The 20,063-nt window shown below is 41.3% G+C and overlaps 1 protein-coding gene across 1 annotated transcript in view; it reads right to left on the reverse strand.

The window, feature by feature from the left end:
• Positions 1–215: 215 nt before the first annotated feature.
• Positions 216–20,063, reverse strand: part of LOC115194307 (dedicator of cytokinesis protein 11) — a 108,449-nt gene continuing 88,601 nt past the window's right edge. The window contains exons 40-47 of the mRNA XM_029753926.1: positions 16,550–16,672; positions 15,158–15,271; positions 9,910–10,056; positions 9,065–9,272; positions 6,300–6,490; positions 4,987–5,087; positions 4,544–4,682; positions 216–2,025 (exon numbers count right to left, since the gene is read on the reverse strand). Of these exons, the coding sequence (XP_029609786.1) occupies positions 1,936–2,025; positions 4,544–4,682; positions 4,987–5,087; positions 6,300–6,490; positions 9,065–9,272; positions 9,910–10,056; positions 15,158–15,271; positions 16,550–16,672 (1,113 nt within the window). The 3' untranslated portion in view covers positions 216–1,935. The remainder of the gene's footprint in view (positions 2,026–4,543; positions 4,683–4,986; positions 5,088–6,299; positions 6,491–9,064; positions 9,273–9,909; positions 10,057–15,157; positions 15,272–16,549; positions 16,673–20,063) is intronic.

A 20,063-nucleotide genomic window follows, 5' to 3' on the forward strand; every position in this document is an offset into this window, starting at 1 on the left:
CAGCGTGTCAGTCATTCGTTTTCTTCATTGGATAAAAACTGTTTGTAAAAAGCGCTGACAAGAAACAAAAGTCACCCTAACCCATATAATACACCACCTCTGCTTAGGCTATGAGCCCCGTGTATAATTTCAGTTAATACAAGTTAATAAATCCATTAATAACGTTAATACATAAACATGAAAATAAATACAAAATAATGAGGTCAATACAACTCACTTTTTAAAATATGTTTTTATTGAAAAATGGCTTTACAAACATGCAATATGTTGAACAAGCACCTGTACTTACATATGGTGTAATTAAAAATGGCAAATAAGTCAGACAGACAATCAGAGAAATAACACCTCTCTCCCAGACCTGATGCAACCATGCATTTTTCCAAAAACAGTACAAATATAAATACATACATTACATACAAATTTTTCTTCTTTTACAGCATAACAATATATTATATACATCTGCAAATTATTATCAGCAGTCTACTAATTTCAGTGTAGCACTTGTGAAATACTGTACAATCAGCATGTGTTGGGAGTTTTATTATTACTTGAAATAGGACAGGAGACTTTTCTGAGGAGAGATGTAGGCACTACTAGAATACTAGAACCAGCTAGCTGATAGAGCCCTCAAATTCAAACCTGGACCACAAAGACGTTTTGAATTCTTCACCTTTAAATCAGGGACTGATTTAGATCTGGGACACCAGATGGATACAACTAATTATCAGGTAGAAGAGAAAAACAGCAGTATTCCAGACCTTGTAGGGTAGGATTTGAATACCCCTGTGATAGAGGCATAAAATCACAACCATTAGCCTGGTTCCACAATAATTGGTCTTTTGACCAATCAGATCAGATCTTTTGCCCATAATTGGGCAAAAGTTCAGAATTGGACTGTCTGTGTCAACGCAGCCTATGAGTTCTCAAGACAGCACTAAGAGATCTGGGACCAGGCTAATCAACCTTATGGTCAAAGAGCAGGGGCACCATATCAGAACATACAACACAGCTCAACAACTAAAGTAACTGTCTGAGCATTGGCTTATTACAGAGTGACTGACAATTTGACAGAGTATACTTCATTAAATCTCCTTTCCTTACTGTACATTTTCCTTACATCGAATAGATGGGTTGGTTGTTTAGCGACGAAACCGACACGTGCACAACTAATGGGACAAAACAGACAGGGTGGGCTTAGACTGTTGATAACCTGTAAACTGTATTTAGTCTCTAAATGTTTATTGAAAACATAAATACATTTGCACAATGAGCACTTGTCTCTCAAATACATGGTATCAATAACAAGATTCAGCGAGCTGAAACGAGCCACCGACGATTCCCCGCACAGCAGCTTCTTGTCATTGTTGGTAGCTATCTGACTGTTCAGAATCATATCAACGCATGCCTTCCGGCCACGTCGATGCGCACACATCATTTGCGTGATGTTGTCAGCCAACCCATCTATATCTAGAACCTAAAACGGTTCGTCGGCAGTCCCCTATTGGAGAACCCTTTGAATAACACTATTTGGTTCAGGTTACAACCATTTTGGTTCCAGGTAGAATCCTTTTGGGCTCCATGTAGAACTGTTTCCACATGGAACCCTATTGGAACCCTTTTTTCTAAGAATGTACAGACAACAGATGGGTTGGTTACTGTTTGTTTTTTTTCCCATAACATAAGCAACATTAGCTACCTTAGAGCATAGCAGAATAGACTCCAAGTGTAACTTAAGTGTAATATTGTGTTTCCACTTCTCTCAAGCAACAAAGCCATTTGATGCAGTGTGCAAGGCAACAACAGCTTTGCATTGATCATAACAAAAGACAGCCATTAACAGGAAGCTGACAGATCTGGTTTGGGTTCAGCTGGCGGAGAATGTGTGTGTGTGAAAAATAGCTATACTCTGTGTGAAAAATGTGTGGTCTGTAGACTTTAGCCCAGGTCTGTAGTAGTCCCACTGATAGCACGGAATACATGTAAGGAGTTCTGGACCAGTGTCTGCATCCTATCCTCCTGGAAGATCTATGGTGACAGAGTAGACAACAACATACATCGTTACCATCATTGGTCAAACTGCCACAGACACGTACAGTGCCTTCGGAAAGCATTCAAACCCCTTGACTTTTTCCACATTTTGTTACATTGGTCTTATTCTAAAATAAATAAAACAATTTACTCAACTATCTACACACACCATGCACGCACCCACATATAATGGAGTTTGTTAAAATAGAGGCCATTGTTTCCCTCTACAATAAATCAAGTATTGTGAGCAATACAGTTGCTTAAGTAACATTTCCACACTTTTTTGCTGTTGAAATGGAGCCCAGGGAATTTTGTCCACCGATACCCCTTGTATATTGTCTCGCTGTTGTTTTTTTGTTGCCCTTTAATTATTTGTTATTTTTCTATTTCACTTCCGTTTATTTTATACTTGTTTAATTATTTTTTCTTAAACCTGCATTGTTGGTTAAGGGCTTGTAAGTAAGCATTTCACTATAAGGTTTGTATTCGGTGCATGTGACAAATACAATTTCATTTGATTTGTTGCCAGAAACAGTGCATCAACCCAGTGACTGCTTCTCTCACTGAACGTGATAAACGAGAGATGATAACAGGTTTGTGTTTCATCAACCATGTAGAAATGAATATTCAAAGTTACACTACAGAGGGCATCACATTACCTAAGGCACATTATCTAAGGCACAGCAAGGGACAGCATAGACAGAAGGGACAAGTTATCTTATTGACACAAATGGAAAGTAAAAAGACAGAATAACACGTAATGTGCTGTCAACAGTCAGGAGAAAGAGAAAGCTATTGTGAGAGAACAACACAATCAGTACATACCAATCGACCTTGGTCAAAGAGAACCATGATATACTCTGCTTAAAGTTAGTCTGATTTGTACATCCATTGTTGGACTTTTGAATTAATGAGATATACGGCAGCCAATGATCCTTCAAGAATATAACCTACAAATGCCTCATGAGCTTAGTACCACATCATATGCCAAAATATAAAAAGGTTATTTTAACAATGTAGAGCTTCGCAGTATGGTTATAACTTTCATGTGGATGCCATGGACTTTGTCCTTGTCTATTTGAGAGGGATTAGCCTACACTTCTCTAGCCCCATCCCTCAGCTGTATAGCTAAATAAGTGGCGGTCGTTGATGTTGTTTACATTACGGACTGCAGAGTAAAAACAGAGTAGGAAATACAGTAGGAAATACAGTATATGCTGCACATATTAGGAATGTTTGACAGGTCTTGCACAAGGAGGAGTGGTGAATCATACTGTTGCTTGGAATAGGGCAGGGTAGCATGTGTGTCGGAGAAGCGCGTCACTGGCCGCGGGCAGCGTTTGGTACACTCACACGCACCCATTGCCCCCTCCCTGCGCCGTTATCAGCTACACGTTAACAATGTGGGTCGACACACAAGTTAACTTCGCTATCTTAGTACATACATTACACACTTTATTCTTACCTCCCGTCAGTAACAGTTTATGGTAAAAAAATAATATACAGACAAGCGTTCATGTTTAATTTAAGCAACGTTTATTGTACTTATCAATGTTATGGATGAGCGCGCTGTTTGTTTGGTTCTATTCCTCTCTCTCCGATCGGTAGCTTCCGGGTGGGATAAGGACCAGAGCTACGGCATTCGGTCTGGCTTTGTAGTGTCTGTCCCGAATGGCTCGTTCACGTGAACGGGCATATTGGAAGACACCATGTCAGTAGGGATGAGATTTTGTACATTTGTTATATTGCATCATGAGAAACGGATTGCAAAGGTGCAATGTATATAATTCATGATGTTTAGCTGAGTGGAAAATGTAGGCTTTGATGATGGTAATTGCTTAATTCATTTGTGTTTGGTATGTTCTGATGGGAGGGGCTTCCCCCACAAAAGGAGCCTCTCTTTCAGATCAAAAGGTGAGGGGGGCTATTTTGAATTGAGCTGTTGATGCAAGTATGCATGCGACCAGACATGTTGCTTCTTATCAGCAGGTTTCTGGGTAAACGTGACTCAATATCGAAACTGTCTTTTGTAGAGACAGCTGGTTGCAACACTGGTTGACACTCTAGCAACTCTGTCACAAAGACGTGGCTTCTTACAGTGAAAATGCAACTTCTCTGTCAGCTTTTAAGATTACACAAAGCACCCCTAAGTCTGGTGTTTGATCAAAAGAAGTAGGGGGAGGAGAGGAGGATGAGAATAGGAGGAGAAGCAAAGACGTGAGACCTCTAGAGAGAGTGTGGTCAGAAGTCATCTTGTGTGCATTGGTAAGGCTGACTGTGAATACAGCAGTTATGATTAAGGGGAGCCCCCCCACCTCACCTGTTTATGGATGATGTCTGACAGTCACCTCCCCCTCCCCCCATGTCACCTGTTCATGGATGATGTCTGACAGCCACCTCCCCCTCCCCCCATGTCACCTGTTCATGGATGATGTCTGACAGCCACCTCCCCCTCCCCCCATGTCACCTGTTCATGGATGATGTCTGACAGCCACCTCCCCCTCCCCCATGTCACCTGTTCATGGATGATGTCTGACAGCTCCTTAACAATGTCTTTGAAGTTGCCCTTCAGGCCCTCATGGTACTCAAACTGGTCCTCCTTGATCAGACGCTCATTTATGTCCAGCGCCATACTACAGGCCTCCACAAACCTCCTGCATAGACAGGACACCCAGACACCCACGAAAACACACACAGGTTAAATGGGTACAAAGGATGGTACTCAGCAGGTGTCATAAGACATACAATTCTAAATGAATGGTTATCCATCAAGACAATGACATATTTCATTTTTTGCTCCACAACTTGAGTTTGAACTTTTGGGTGTAGATGATATTTGGTAGGGTGGGTAACTATGCCCGGACCTGAATCTACAGATACCTGAACACCTCCTTCAGCTCTATGGCTTTCTACACATACCTGAACACCTCCTTCAGCTCTATGGCTTTCTGCACATACCTGAACACCTCCTTCAGCTCTATGGCTTTCTTATTGTTGGACTTGCTAGTTTTGGAGTCGTCCAGAAAGGCTCTGGCGTACGCCATAGGACCTGCATTGACCTGTGGCGCACAAGACAAGGGCATGACTAACAATCTGTAAAAGTAATGAATATCTTAGGTGTTCAGCTTCACCCTCAGGTAGTGCATGGGAACTCCTATGCTGCCTATCCACAGGCAATGACATCTTTATCAACACGCAGCACAGAAATAACATCATTGGTTAAGCCAATTTATCAACCAACCAGCAAATTATTAGAATCAGGTGTTAGATTAGGGTTGGTGCAAAAACCTACAGGACGGTATCTCTCCAGTAGCATGGTTGAGCAGCCCTGGACTAGTGTGGTAGAGTAACAAACAAACAGTAACATGCTGCATGCTTTATCTGAAATGTTATATTTCCTTTTGCGCGACACAAGACATTTCTCCTATCCAGCTGTTCTATTCTCAGTATCGCCTGCTGCTACAGGTAACTGCCAACACCAACATAAAGTGTCACTGTTCCCCGGGCGCTGAAGACGTGTATGTCGATTAAGGCAGCCCCCCGCATCTCTCTGATTCAGAGGGGAAGGGGTTAAATGCGGAAGACACATTTCAGTTGGACAACTGACTAGGCATCCCCCTTTCCCTTTCTTAAGAGGGTGTTGGGCCACCACGAGCTGCCAGAACAGCTTCAATGCGCCTTGGCGTAGATTCTACAAGTGTCTGGAACTTCCTGTGTGCTTTCAAAATACTTTGTATCCCTCAATTGTTTATTTTGGAAGTTACCTATAGAATGGATGGAGAGGTATCGCTCGAGTTGCAACAAAATGGATGATCAAGTTCGGAATGAACCAATTTCACGTGTACAACATCTATAGACCTGCATCACTATACTGAGAGCTTTGCTGCTTCTAAAATGACCTATTTGGGTGTTTTTAGAGCCTTTGTTCATGGTTTTTTTGTGGCCCCCATATTACACAATGAGGATGAGGAAGTGATTTGCTGTTTGGGGCAAGTAAAAAAATGAAAATAGGAAAAACACAAAAAGGTGTCTGGACCCTAATATAACATGTCATAAAAAACAGACATTTGGTTGTAAAAAACAAACTGCTCCTTTAAGGTTGTGTCATTAGATTTTGGGTGGAGTCACGAGACATTTTGGTGGAAAAAATGAGGGCCCTGCTGGCAAATGTTGAATACCACTGTGTTAAGGTCTAATGTTAGTCTGTGGTGTTAGCTGCATGCACTAGCTGCATGCACAAAGTGATGTAACTACAATAAGGTCTATTTTACCTGTACAGAGACACAGCCCTGCAATTTGAGCTGCAGCTGGATCATGTCCACCTCCTGGGAGGAGCAGAGTTTGGTCAGCTCGGCGGTGCGCGCCTGCATCTCGTCGATGGCCACATCCACAGGCTTCAGCTCTACCTGCTTCTCCCCCAACACCTCCACACGCTTCTTCACATACGGAAACGTGTTGGCTGCTGGACAGGAGAGATACAGCACACAGTCAGGTCTCATAGACAATTCTAAACTCCTTAGCCCAAATCACTACACCCTACCCCTACACACTAACCCATAAACCCTAACGTCATTTTAAAACATTGTAACAAATTATAACAAGTCATAACAGCATTGTCTGGTATTGGTCTTGGAGTAATTTTTCACAGAACCTTCTGTCTCCTTCCATTGTTCTTAAATTGTGGGAAATTATCATTTTGAAACAGCCTTTCTGAGAAGCAGACAATTGAAACGCTGAAGCTAATGTAACACTGATCTAACTGGTAGTCCTTGGTCAAATATACGAACAGGTCATGTCGTGCAACAATGTTATTGCAACAACAAAAAGTAAACAACCCTGAACAAACAAGCCACACATAACAAAACGCTTGTATTGGTTTATAGCAGGGACGGGCAACTTATATATACAGTTGAAGTCGGAAGTTTACATACACTTAGGTTGGAGTCATTAAAACTCGTTTTTAAACCACTCCACAAATGTCTTGTTAACAAACTATAATTTTTGCAAGTCGGTTAGGACATCTACTTTGTGCATGACACAAGTAATCTTTCCAACAATTGTTTACAGACAGATTATTTCACTTATAATTACCTGTATCACAATTCCAGTGGGTCAGAAGTTTACATACACTAAGTTTACTGTGCCTTTAAACAGCTTGGAAAATTCCAGAAAATTATGTCATGGCTTTAGAAGCTTCTGAGGCTAATTTATATCATTTGAGTCAATTGGAGGTGTACCTGTGGATGCTATGATGGAACTGGCTCTCATGACCACCACCACAGGAAAAGAAGACCCAGAGTTACCTCTGCTGCAGAGGATAAGTTCATTAGAATTAACTGCACCTCAGATTGCAGACCAAATAAATGCTTCACAGAGCTCAAGTAACAGACATATCTCAACATCAACTGTTCAGAGGAGACTGTGTGAATTAGGCCTTCGTGGTCGAATTGCTGCAATGAAACCACTACTAAAGGACACCAATAATAATAAGAGATTTGCTTGGGCCAAGAAACACGGGCAATGGACTTTAGACCGGTGGAAATCTGTCCTTTGGTCTGATGAGTCCAAACCTCTGTGTCTTTGATCTCCACATGTGTGTTTCCCACCGTGAAGCATGGAGGAGGAGTAGTGATGGTGTGGGGGTGCTTTGCTGGTAAAACATTTTGAATTCAAGACACACTTAACCAGCGTGGCTACCACAGCATTCTGTAGTGATACGCCATCCCATCTGGTTTGTGCTTAGTGGGACTATCATTTGTTTTTCAACAGGACAATGACCCAAAACACACCTCCAGACTGTGTAAGGGCTATTTGACAAAGAAGGAGAGTGATGGCGTGCTGCATCAGGTGACCTGGCCTCCACAATCACCCAACCTCAAATCAATTGAGATGGTTTGGGATGAGTTGGACCGCAGAGTGAAGGAAAAGCAGCCAACAAGTGCTCAGCATATGTGGGAACTCCTTCAAGACTGTTGGAAAAGCATTCCAGGTGAAGCTGGTTGAGAGAATGCCAAGAGTGTACAAAGCTGTCATCAAGGCAAAGGGTGGCTACTTTTATTTTGATTTGTTTAACACTTTTTTGCTTCCTACATGATTCCATATGTGTTATTTCATAGTTTTGATGTCTTCACTAATATTCTACAATGTAGAAAAAAGTAAAAATAAAGAAAAACCCAAGAATGAGTAGGTTTGTCCAAACTTTTGACTGGAACTGTATATATGGAGACTGTTAATTTCCAAAAATAAGGGGCTAAATACATGAATCTGTTGTTCCATTACCGCATTGGTTTAACGGGATCGGGAGACAGGCGCAGGAATGCGTAATAGGGTTTTTTATTTACCCAAATTACAGCGTGCCATGTAAAAACAAACACGTATACAAAACACAGGGTTGAAACCCAAACAAAAGAGCGAAGAGTACCTCGAATAAATACACCGGGGCGAGACCAGTAACATACACAATGATTCCACACGGGACGAGACCTGTAATCATCTACGCAATACAAGTGGCACGAAAGCCAAAACAACACAGGTACTCACACTACCAAAGGACATTGGAACAATAACCAACAGCCCAATGGAAACCAAAGAGCACATTTAAACAATTACAATCAGTGGGAATGGGAACCAGGTATGCGTAATGACACAGTTCCGGAGAGATCCGTGACATCCATGTAGTGAATTTGTTTTCAATGCGTTTGTATGGGCTAATAGTAGTAAGGCCAAATATACATTTTCATATGTTTTATATATTTTTGGGATACTTCAAGGGGTCTTAAAATTTAAAATCAATATAGCTAAATGATCTTTAGTATGACCTTAAAACAATTCCATATAGCTTAGTAGAAGACACCCCACACATTTCTGGTTATATTATTTTCCTGCTGTGAGAAGTGGGGTCAAACTAAGATTTTACAACCTAAAGGTGCACAGAGGTTGTTAAGCTAACTAACTGGTGTAAAGTGTGTGAATGGTTGTAACAAAGTTGTAAAGCTAACTAGTGGTTTTAAAGAGGTAATGAGGTCATGAAGCTAACTTATGAGCACTGTCCTCCTCTTGCACTGGTCCTCCACACCGCCATGTTTCTTCCCCATCAGCGTGTACGGCGTCTCAAACATGAAGCGGTTGATGTTGTGGCACTTCTCAAAGTCTGTCTTCTCCGGACAGTCCTTCTCGTCAAAGTAAGCCTTGACGAAGGTGACCTGGATGTAAGCGAACTTGATGTCCAGGTCTTTGGGGTTGACCTGTTGGAGACAGGAGGGGTGTTAGGTAGAACCTAGATAATGTATTACCTAGAAAAGGTAAATGATTTATGTCATCTTTGAATCAGTGCTCTTGAATGCGAGACACATTCCTGTAAAAAGGCCACATGTCTAGATGGGATACAGATTTTGTCAAATTTAACCTTAACCTAATTCTCCTAACCTGCAGCATAAGTTCTCCTAAACCTGCTACAAAAAGTACATATTGACAAAAACTGTATCCCTTCTGGGCAAAATCCACATGAATGGAACTAAGGCCAATAGTTTTCCCTGATCAGGTCACATGGTCAGTAATAGCTCCTGGCTTTTGGTATAGCATCCTTTATATCAGTGGGTGACCAAACCTTGTCCTGGAGTCCTTCAGTATGTATAGTACTACAGGAATTTCTAGATTGTTCATAGTTGGACCATCCTCTCTTCTCAGGAATTAAGAAAATAAAGATGAAAATATATGTTTTTATTTCTGGCTGCAAATTAAATTCATTTGAAACTACTGGAGAGAGTTTCCAACTCCAATAAAGGAAACAGCCTATTTCCTTATTCTAGGAACTCGTAGACTCAAAAATAGTGCACTGCATAGGGAATATGATGCCATTTGGGACGCACCCATAGTTATTACCTTGCTGGAGTCCTGGATGATTTTGACGTTGTCAGCTCCAAATTTGTAGCCGTAGAGCCATAGAAGGCGCTGAGAGATCTCCGAAAGACCTGTGAGTTTGGGCTCCTTGTAAACATACTCCTTCCCATCCTCCTCCTCAAAGTAACCCTGTCAACAAGACATATTAGCAATCTTAGAAAACTGAGTGTTCCAAATTCCAACTGGCCAATGGTGGTGCGGATGTTCATGCTGCAAAACAGGTACAGACTCAGGAGGAAAATATTCAGTCATAAATCAATTAGACTAACTCTCAAATGTGAAAAGGTTCTGTGTCGGGTATTTCAATATATTTATTGGGATTTTTGAATGTATACAAGCATAAAAAACATTACATAATCAAACATGAATTAATAATATTCTAACAACCCATCTATATAAAACAAGGTTGTCCTTTTTGTGATACTGTAAAGTACCTGAGTTAGCCGCCTTAGGAAGCTCTAAACATCTCAAAATATAAAATACACTGCCTTCAGAAAGTATTCACACCCCTTGAACCTTTCCATAGTTTGTTGTGTTACAAAGTGGGATTCAAATTTATTTAATTGTCATTTTTTGTCAACGATCTACACAAAATACTCTGTAATGTCAAAGTGGAATAAAAATTGGAACATTTGTAAAACACACTGAACAAAAATGTAAATGCAACATGTAAAGTGTTGGTCCCATGTTTCATGAGCTGAAATAAAAGATCCCAGAAATGTTCCATATGCACAAAAACCTTATTTCTCTCAAATGTTTTGCACAATTTCTTTTAAATAGTGAGCATTTCTGCTTTGCCAAAATAATCCATCCACCTGACAGGTATGGCTTATCAAGAAGCTGATTAAACAGCATGATCATCACACAGGTGCACCTTGTGCTGGGGACAATAAAAAGGCACTCTAAAATGTGCAGTTTTGTCACACAGAATGCCACAGATGTCTCAAATATTGAGGGAGCATGCAATTGGCACACTGACTGAAGGAATGTCCACCAGAGCTGTTGCCAGAAAATGTAATGTTATTCTCTAAAACGACGTTGGAGAAATTTTGGGAGTACGTCCAACCGGCCTCAAAACCGCAGACCACATGTAACCACGCCAGCCCAGGACCTCCACATCCGGCTTCTTCACCTGTGGGATCATCTGAGACCAGCCACCAGGATTGCTAATGAAACTCTGGGTTTACACAACCAAAGAATTTCTGCACAAACGGTCAGAAACCGCATCATGAAAGCTCATCGGCGTGCTCGTCCTCCCCCCCAGGGTCTTGACCTGACTGCAGTTCTGCGTCGTAACCAACTACAGTGGGCAAATGCTCACCTTCGATGGCCACTGGCACGCTGGAGAAGTGTGCTCTTCACGGATGAATCCTGGTTTCAACTGTACCGGGCAGATGGCAGACAGCGTGTATGGCATCGGTTTTCTGATGTCAACGTTGTGAACAGAGTGCCCCATGGTTGCGGTGGGGTTATGGTATGGGCAAGAATAAACTACGGACAACGAACACAATTGCATTTTATCGATGGCAATTTGAATGCAGAGAGATACCATGACGAGTTCCTGAGGCCCATTGTTGTGCCATTCATCCGCCGCCATCACCTCATGTTTCAGCATGATAATGCACAGCAGCCCCATGTCACAAGGATCTGTAGACAATTCCTGGAAGCAGAAAATGGCCTGCATTCCATGGCCAGCATTCTAACCAGACATGTCACCCATTGAGCAAGGTTGGGATGCTCTGGATCGATGTGTACGACAGCGTGTTCCAGTTCCCGACAATATCCAGCAACTTTGCACAGCCATTGAAAAGGAGTGGGACAACATTCAACAGGCCACAATCAACAGCCTGATCAACTCTATGCGAAGGAGATGTGTCGAGCTGCATGAGGCAAATGGTGGTCACACCAGATACTGACTGGTTTTCTGATCCATGCCCCTACCTTTTTTTTAAGGTATCTGTGCCCGACAGATGCATATCTGTATTCCCAGTAAAATCTTACGAAATGATTGCATGTTGCATTTTATATATTTGTTCAGTGTATCTTGACTAGATAAGTACAGTGGCGACCCGTCATTCAGTGCAGGTGGGGAAGACCCCCATCTGTTTTGAGCCCCACCTGTTTTGCATGTTATTTTGGCATTAATACGTGTCACATATCAGTTTGCAAACAATGTAAAAAAAAAAAATTATTGTATTAATTAAGCCGCATACAAACATGGCCTCTTTTTGGCTTTCTTCAGTAAGGCAGCTCCAAAATGCAGGTGTTTCAGCCTAGCTCAGAGAATGACAAGACTTTGATGAAAGTTTGATGACAAAATATGCAAAACAGTCATGGTGCTGAAAAGAAAGTCTGATGTTGGTTCAGCTTTATGTAGGCTCTAACAGATTGTGCGCACCGCTTGTCACCGTTATAGTGCAATTAATGTATTGTTTAGTGTTGTGGCTTTGCTGGCATGCATCTAAAACATTTCTTTTTTTGTCCCACCAAGATTTACACGCTAAAATCGCCACTGGATAGGTATTCAACTCCGTGAGTCAATACATGTTAGAATCACCTTTGGCAGCAATTTACAGCTGTGAGTCTTTCAAAATTCTTCAAGCTCTGCCAAATTGGTTGTTGATCATTACTAGTCAACAATTTTCTGGTCTTGCCATAGATTTTCATGCAGATTTAAGTCAAAACTGTAACTCGGCCACTCATGGACATTTACTGTCTTCTTGGTAAGCAACTCCAGTATAGATTTGGCCTTGTGTTTTAGGTTATTGGCCTGCTGAATGGTGACTTCATCTCCCAGTGTCTGGTGGAAGGCAGACTGAACCAGGTTTCCCTCTAGGATTTTGCCTTTGATTAGCTTCATTACATTTCTTTTTTTTATCCTGAAAAACTCCCCAATTCTTAATCATTACAAGCATACCCATAACATGCAGCCACCACTATGCTTGAAAGCATGGAGAGTGGTACTCAGTGATGTGTTAAATTGGGTTTGACCCAAACATAACACTTCGTATTCAGGACAATGTTAATTCCATTGGCCTCATGGTGAAATCCCTGAGCGGTTTCCTTCCTCTCCGGCAACTGAGTTAAGAAGGACGCCTGTATCTTTTTAGTGACAGGGTGTATTGATACATCATCCAAAGTGTAACTAATAACTTCACCATGCTCAAAGGGATATTGAGTGTTTTTTTTACCCATCTACCAACATGGGCCCATCTTTTCAAGGCATTGGAAAACCTCCCTGGTCTTTGTCGTGGAATCTGTGTTTGAAATTCACTGCTCGACTGAGGGACCTTACAGATAATTGTCTGTGTGGGTTACAGTAATGAGGTAGTCATTCAAAAATCATGGTAACACTTATTACACACAGAGTGAGTCCATGCAACTTATTATCTGACTTGTTAAGCAAATATTTACTCCTGAAACTATTTAGGCTTGCCTTAACAAAGGAGTTGAATACTTATTGACTCAATACATTTCAGATTTTCAATTTTAATGAATTTGTAAAAGAAATAGAAAAAACCCCAACATAATTCCAATAACATAAATGGGGTATTGTGTGTGTGTGTGTGTGTGTGGGCCAGTGACAAATCTAAATGTAATCTATTTTAAATTCAGGCTGTAACACAACAAAATGTGTAAAAAGTCAAAGGTTGTGAATACATTCTGAAGGCCCTGTATCACACAGACTGAGATACAAATCATCCCTTATGTATCTGAAGAGAGAAGTGAAACTTAACCTAAGCCTTAGTGTTGTAGCAATTTTAGCCCTCTCACAACTATCCTCCTCAGAGGCCACTAGTCTTTAAGGGATTGGTGTAATTTCACTTTAATCTAATATCTCTCTCTCAGTTAGGGAAGTAACCAAGAAAGAACACCATATTTTAGGGATCCCAGATGTTCGATAGATATTGATATCAAACATGGTTAAAGTAAGCTTACAAGATCCAACCACAAGTACCTCAATGACACTACACTAGCTAGACTATGACAGATGAGCACTGTTGTTATTGTTCTATAGTAATTAACCGAGAGAGACAAGTTTATTTTCTCCCCAAACAAATGGAAGACGGAGAGGAAGATACTCTTCGGCAGTATTACTTATGGCTAGGATGTGGGGATTGAGCTCGGGCCGATTCCGGTGTGAGTTATCTAGCCCAAATGTATTACTTGGGGATCGGGCCGATTGGGGCTGCTTTAAATAGTCAATATTTAATTATTTATTTTCCATATTTTTTCAATGTTTCTGTGATAAAAAAAATACAATTAACATTTAAATGAAAATCTTTAAGAATTCTGAGTATTATTTTTATACTTTGTGCAAGGCAGTTGATAAGCATTAAAAACTTTGTGGATGGAGCCTCCCCAATGGCGCAGCGGTCTAAGACACTGCGTCGCAGTGTAAACTGCGTTGCTACAGACGTGGTTCGAGACCCGTGTCGGCCGCAACCGGGAGACCAATGAGGTGACCCACAATTGGCCCAGCATCGTCCGAGTTAGGGGAGGGTTTGGCCGGTCGGGATGTCCTTGTCCCATCGCGCTGTAGTGACTCCTGTGGCGGGCCAGGCGCATGCACGCTGACACGGTCACCAGGTGTATGGTGTTTCCTCTGACACAAAATGTTTTTTTGTGGATGGGTATAATTTGTATGTATAAAATAGTAATATTTAAAATGACAAAATCTGGTAATTTTGTAGACATTTATTTAAATTTGCATCGGGCCGTTTCTGGGGGGATTCAGTTAAGATGCTGGCAAAGTTGTCTGAATTCCGGTAGACGGAAACGGCCTGATGTACTTGGGCCGACTCTGGGCATTCATTCATTTTGATTCCGGGTCGAGTCCGACAAACGATTCCGGGAAAATTCAATCAGTTCCGGCCCTCCGGAACTAGCTGGGTAACATCTAAAAATAAGGATGGAGTAAGTAATGGGCACTCCATCCTTGACAGAAAGTACAATTGGTTGAGCCAGCATACTAAACAATGATTTGTTAAACATACTAGCATAGTGCTTCGAATGCATGCCCAATCCATTGTTTCCTTATAAGTGGTATGCTAGTGGGGATATTGGAAAGGAGCCATTGACTACAGTTCCTCCCCAGTGTCTGTCTGTCTGAGTCTGTGGGTACAGCGCTTCACAGGTATGCTGTCTCAAAGAGCATAAAATCGAATAAAAAAAAGACTGGGAGGCAAATAGAAGGTGATCATGTATGTTTTATTCCGTATCCACCCACCTGTCCATAGAAGGCCACTCTGAAGTAGGTCCCCAGCAGTCTCCGGCCTGTATGCAGGACCTCCAGGATCTTATTGTAAGCTCTGTGCAGCGTGTCATACAGACGGCTCAGTTTCTGAAGAAAAAAAAACACACCACTGGGTATTTGGTGTGTGTGTGTGTGTGTTTGCGTGTATTCACTTATGATTGTGCACCCCATTGTGTGTCTGACTCTCTGTGTGTGTGATATTTTTGAGAATGACTAATCTGCACTGTATATAGGTTGTTATCAATAAAATGTCACAATATGGTACAGAGAGTTCGGTTTGGCTTCTGGGGGGCAAGGAGACCCCAGCTCCGCTAAAACCATTGACAAATACGTGCTGTCTTCAAGGGATTGTTAAATAACTTTCATAACTATTTGGCTTTAATATCATCACCTCTTGAAGAGCATAGTCAGAATGACACATTTCTGATTATTCCACATTTAGCTCTATCATCAGTTATACAGCATGTAACTGCATGCTTTCATGTTCAGTAAACATCAATTGATCATGTAATTTCAGAAGTGAGGGTAGCCTATCCATTTGGCATGTAACTAGCTAGCTTGCTGAGAAAACATGTCATTTAACTTGCTTCATCAGAGATTAGGCTTTTGGAAAGATCCTGACATTAGCAAGTCCTCGTCCTGGGAAAGTTGTCACTCGTACTTCTGTCATCACCACTATAGATGGCAAGCAACTCAAACAATATTTGGATATAGCCATCTAGTTTATCCCCTGAAAGTCAGCTTGTTAATACCTGTTGGGGATAGGGGGCAGTATTTGCACGGCCGGATAAAAAAACGTACCCGATTTAATCTGGTTACTACTCCTGCCCAGTAACTAGAATATGCACATAATTGTTTGATTTGGATAGAAAACACCATAAAGTTTCTAAAACTGTTTGAATAGTGTCTGTGAGTATAACATAACTCATTTGGCAGGCCAAAACCTGAGAAGATTCCAAACAGGAAGCGCTCTCTCTGACTATTTCTTGGCCTTCTTGATCATCTCTAACCAAAACAGGGGATCTCTGGCATAACATGACATTTTCTAACGCTCCCATGGATAGCGCAATACACTAACAAAGAGGACATAGTTAATATTGTCTGGGATATTGAATGACTGTCTCAACCTTACAATTGAATACTCATTGTGGGATTCACGCAGTAGATATTTTCCTACAGTCAATCCTAGAATGTTTTTGGGTATTTTAAAAACGAATACAGCCACATCTGTACGTGGGTGGTTGGTTGTAAACAAGACGCTGTGTAAATATTTCTCACAAGGATTCAATTTACATTTCATTCTTGTTTGTGCGTGTGCGTGTGTGTGTGTGTGTGTGTGTGTGCGTGCATGTGTTTGGCTCGTACCTCAAAGTCATGGCGTTTCTCGTAGACAGGGATGATGAGCTTGGCGATGTGTGTGATCAGTTCGTATCGCTCTGCCTTCCACAGCCCCTCTACACACAGCTCCAGGTGTTCCACTAGGACCTCCTAGTGGAACACATAGATAATTAACAACAGTCAGCACAGTGTCAGAGAAATGACGTATTTACCTGATTTATTTGATATTAATGGTTAACAATTGATATTTAACTAATAGTAAGACATTTCTGTCCTGCTAGTGTCTGTGTTTTTATGGTCTCCACTTTAGTTTGTGGTGGATGAATCAGAATTAGTTGGGTAACATAGATAATTAAGATGTTCTATTAGTATAATATGCTTATGTGAGATACTTGTCATTAGAAAGTGTCCTTTGGACTCTGGTATGTTTCAGTTGCACGTTTCCCTTAGCTGGGACTCAGTCACTTGGGGCCCAGAGAGGGGAGAGGTCAGACTTGTCTTTTATATGTGAATGTGTCTTTACCTATTCTTAAACCATGTGAAGGGATGGCGCGATTAATAGGGAACCAATGACTTGTCTCCACAATGTCTGTGAGCAAGTCACTCCCTCCTTTTCTTTATTGTGGGGAGGTTTATGGCAGTGTCTGGGAACATTGTATGTCTCTTAGATCGGGCACTTATCCTGTGATAGTATATGGCATAGAGGTTCACTCCCCCCAGTGAGCCTGTCCAGGAGTGGGGTCAAGAGGGGGTTTGCTTGAGATGGAAGTATCTAGAGTTGACAATTTATATATGCCATTGGATGACATGGTGTTTTTGTTCTATGAAGTACCAGGGACGAGATTAGAACCTCGTCATTAGGGATCAAACTGAACGATAATTTATAGCGAATGCTATCTAGCTGTAGACATTCCTCTCTAAAGTAAACAGTCTTTCTTTGTGAACCGTTCCTAACTATTTGTGGTTTGTCATGTCAAAAGGGGGTGGATATTTGCTATAAAATATCTCTGCAGCCATTGTGTAATCACCTTTTTCAATGGTTCATTCAAGAGAGTGCATTATTGAAGGTCAAGTGCTTTTGCAAAAGTATCTTAAATATTAAAGATGTAGTTAACTCGGACTGGTGTGATTGTAACTATCCTCATTTGGTAATGCAGAAATTAGCCACCACAAGTTCCCTGCAGCTAATCTGGGCGTATGGTCACCAGAGATGGCTTGAGCTGACAAATTAGTTAAACACTACATTACATAGACAAGAATGTGTTTTACTAGGGATAGCTTAGGAGTTTAGAACAATCCCCCATTGTCTCAAAATCATCCTTGTAACTGGGAAACTAAGCCAGGGTGGGGTTAAGACAACAACCCGTGCAGATAACAACAGGATGAACCCAGAGTGGCTTATGATGCTCCTTGGTCTGCATGGGAGGGGTTGAACCAACCATGACTGAGCATTGTCAGTGTCAGCTAAAAATATACAGTTGAAGTCGGAAGTTTACATACACTTTAGCCAAATACATTTAAACTCAGTTTCACAATTCCTGACATTTAATCCTATTATACATTCCCTGTTGTAGGTCAGTTAGGATCACCACTTTATTATAAGAATGTGAAATGTCAGATTAATAGTAGAGAGAATGATTTATTTCAGCTTTTATTTCTTTCATCACAGTCCTAGTCGGTCAGAAGTTTTCATACACTCAATTAGTATTTGGTAGCATTGCCTTTAAGTTGTTTAACTTGGGTCAAACATTTTGGGGTAGCCTTCCACAAGCCTCCCACAATAAGTTAGGTGAATTTTGGCCCATTCCTCCTGACAGAGCTGGTGTAACTGAGTCAGGTTTGTAGGCCTCCTTGCTCGCACAAGCTTCTTCAATTCTGCCCACAAATGTTCTATATAATTGAGGTCAGGGCTTTGTGATGGCCACTCCAATACCTTGACTTTGTTGTCCTTAAGCCATTTTGCCACAACTTTGTTAGTATGCTTGGGGTCATTGTCAATTTGGAAGACCCATTTGGGACCAAGCTTTAACTTCTTGACTGATGTCTTGAGATGTTGCCTCAATATATCCACATAATTTTCCCCTTCCTCATGACGCCATCTATTTTGTGAAGTGCACCAGTCCCTCCTGAAGCAAAGCACCCCCACAACATGATACTGCCAATCCTGTGCTTCACGGTTGGGATGGTGTTCTTCGGCTTGCAAGCCTCACCCTTTTTCCCCCAAACATAACGATGGTCATTATGGCCAAACAGTTCTATTTTTGTTTCATCAGACCAGAGGACATTTCTCCAAAAAGAACAATCTTTGTCCCCATGTGCAGTTGCAAACCATAGTCTGGCTTTATGGCGGTTTTGGAGCAATGGCTTCTTCTTTGCTGAGCAGCCTTTCAGGTTACGTCGATATAGGACTCGTTTTACTGTGGATATAGACACCTTTGTACCCGTTTCCTCCAGCATCTTCAAAAGGTCCTTTGCTGTTGTTCTGGGATTGATTTGCACTTGATTCGCACCAAAGTACATTCATCTCTAGGAGACAGAATGCGTCTCTGTTAAAGGAATTCCTGCTTGAGTGTAATGATTAAATAATTCTACACTGAATTTAGGGATATGGTCTATATAGCCTGTAGAATGAGTAACTAAAGGGTTAAACATAAGTCTCATGAGATTGACTAGGATAGGAGAGGAATGGGGGGTCTGTGTGTTTGAGTAAACACCAAGAACTGTTAAACTGTGGTTGACCTGCCCTAGCTTGAACTCTGAGGGTTTAAGATATGAGAAGGAGTCCCCCTCAAGGTTTCCCTAATCTCAGAGGAATGAAACTGTCAGCTGGGTAATGATCTACAGTGTTAAGTGATCTGGGCCTCAATGTTAGTGTGTATGTGTGAATACGGAGCCTTGGTATATAATGATGTCTCTGTACAATGGACTTCAGAGCGGTCTCCTGAATAAACAATTCTGATTCTTGTTAGCTGGGCCTCTGTCTGTGTTATTAAACCAGAATCTTACACATTCTGGATGGCAGACTGAGTATTTTAATTGAAGTTAACATTGAGAACATAATTCTCATAACAATTGGTCCTTCGAGCCGGATCTCATATAACTGTTGACTGTCGTTCCAGGGGACACTGAAAACCGTGCACGGGCGGATGAAACATCCGTAAAAAAACAAAGTCCTGCCCTCTAATTTTGAGGGTTAATTTCAGGCCGGTGGCGAACTGGAACACGACAGTAAACAGTGACGAGAGCTAACCAAAATTATACCTCAGCTGCAAAGAGAAGGTCAGTAATTTTTATTAATTTGTTTGGGGGTTAAGTAAAAAAATAAAAACTTGATTAAACAATTTACTTTGCATTAGTCAAAATAGAGTGGGAAAATGCTTGATTCTTAAAGCAAACTGGAGTGAATGGTATCTGGTATACTGTCCATAGAATCTAACATAGAGAAAGTTGCATTACAAAAGTATCTATGTTAGTGGTGGCGGCACTGGGTAACAGATCATTGAAATTTTGAACGGAGACGGACGGGTCCGTAATGACTGGT

Source organism: Salmo trutta, chromosome 5 (genome assembly GCF_901001165.1).
Source record: "Salmo trutta chromosome 5, fSalTru1.1, whole genome shotgun sequence".
Taxonomy (NCBI): domain Eukaryota; kingdom Metazoa; phylum Chordata; class Actinopteri; order Salmoniformes; family Salmonidae; genus Salmo; species Salmo trutta.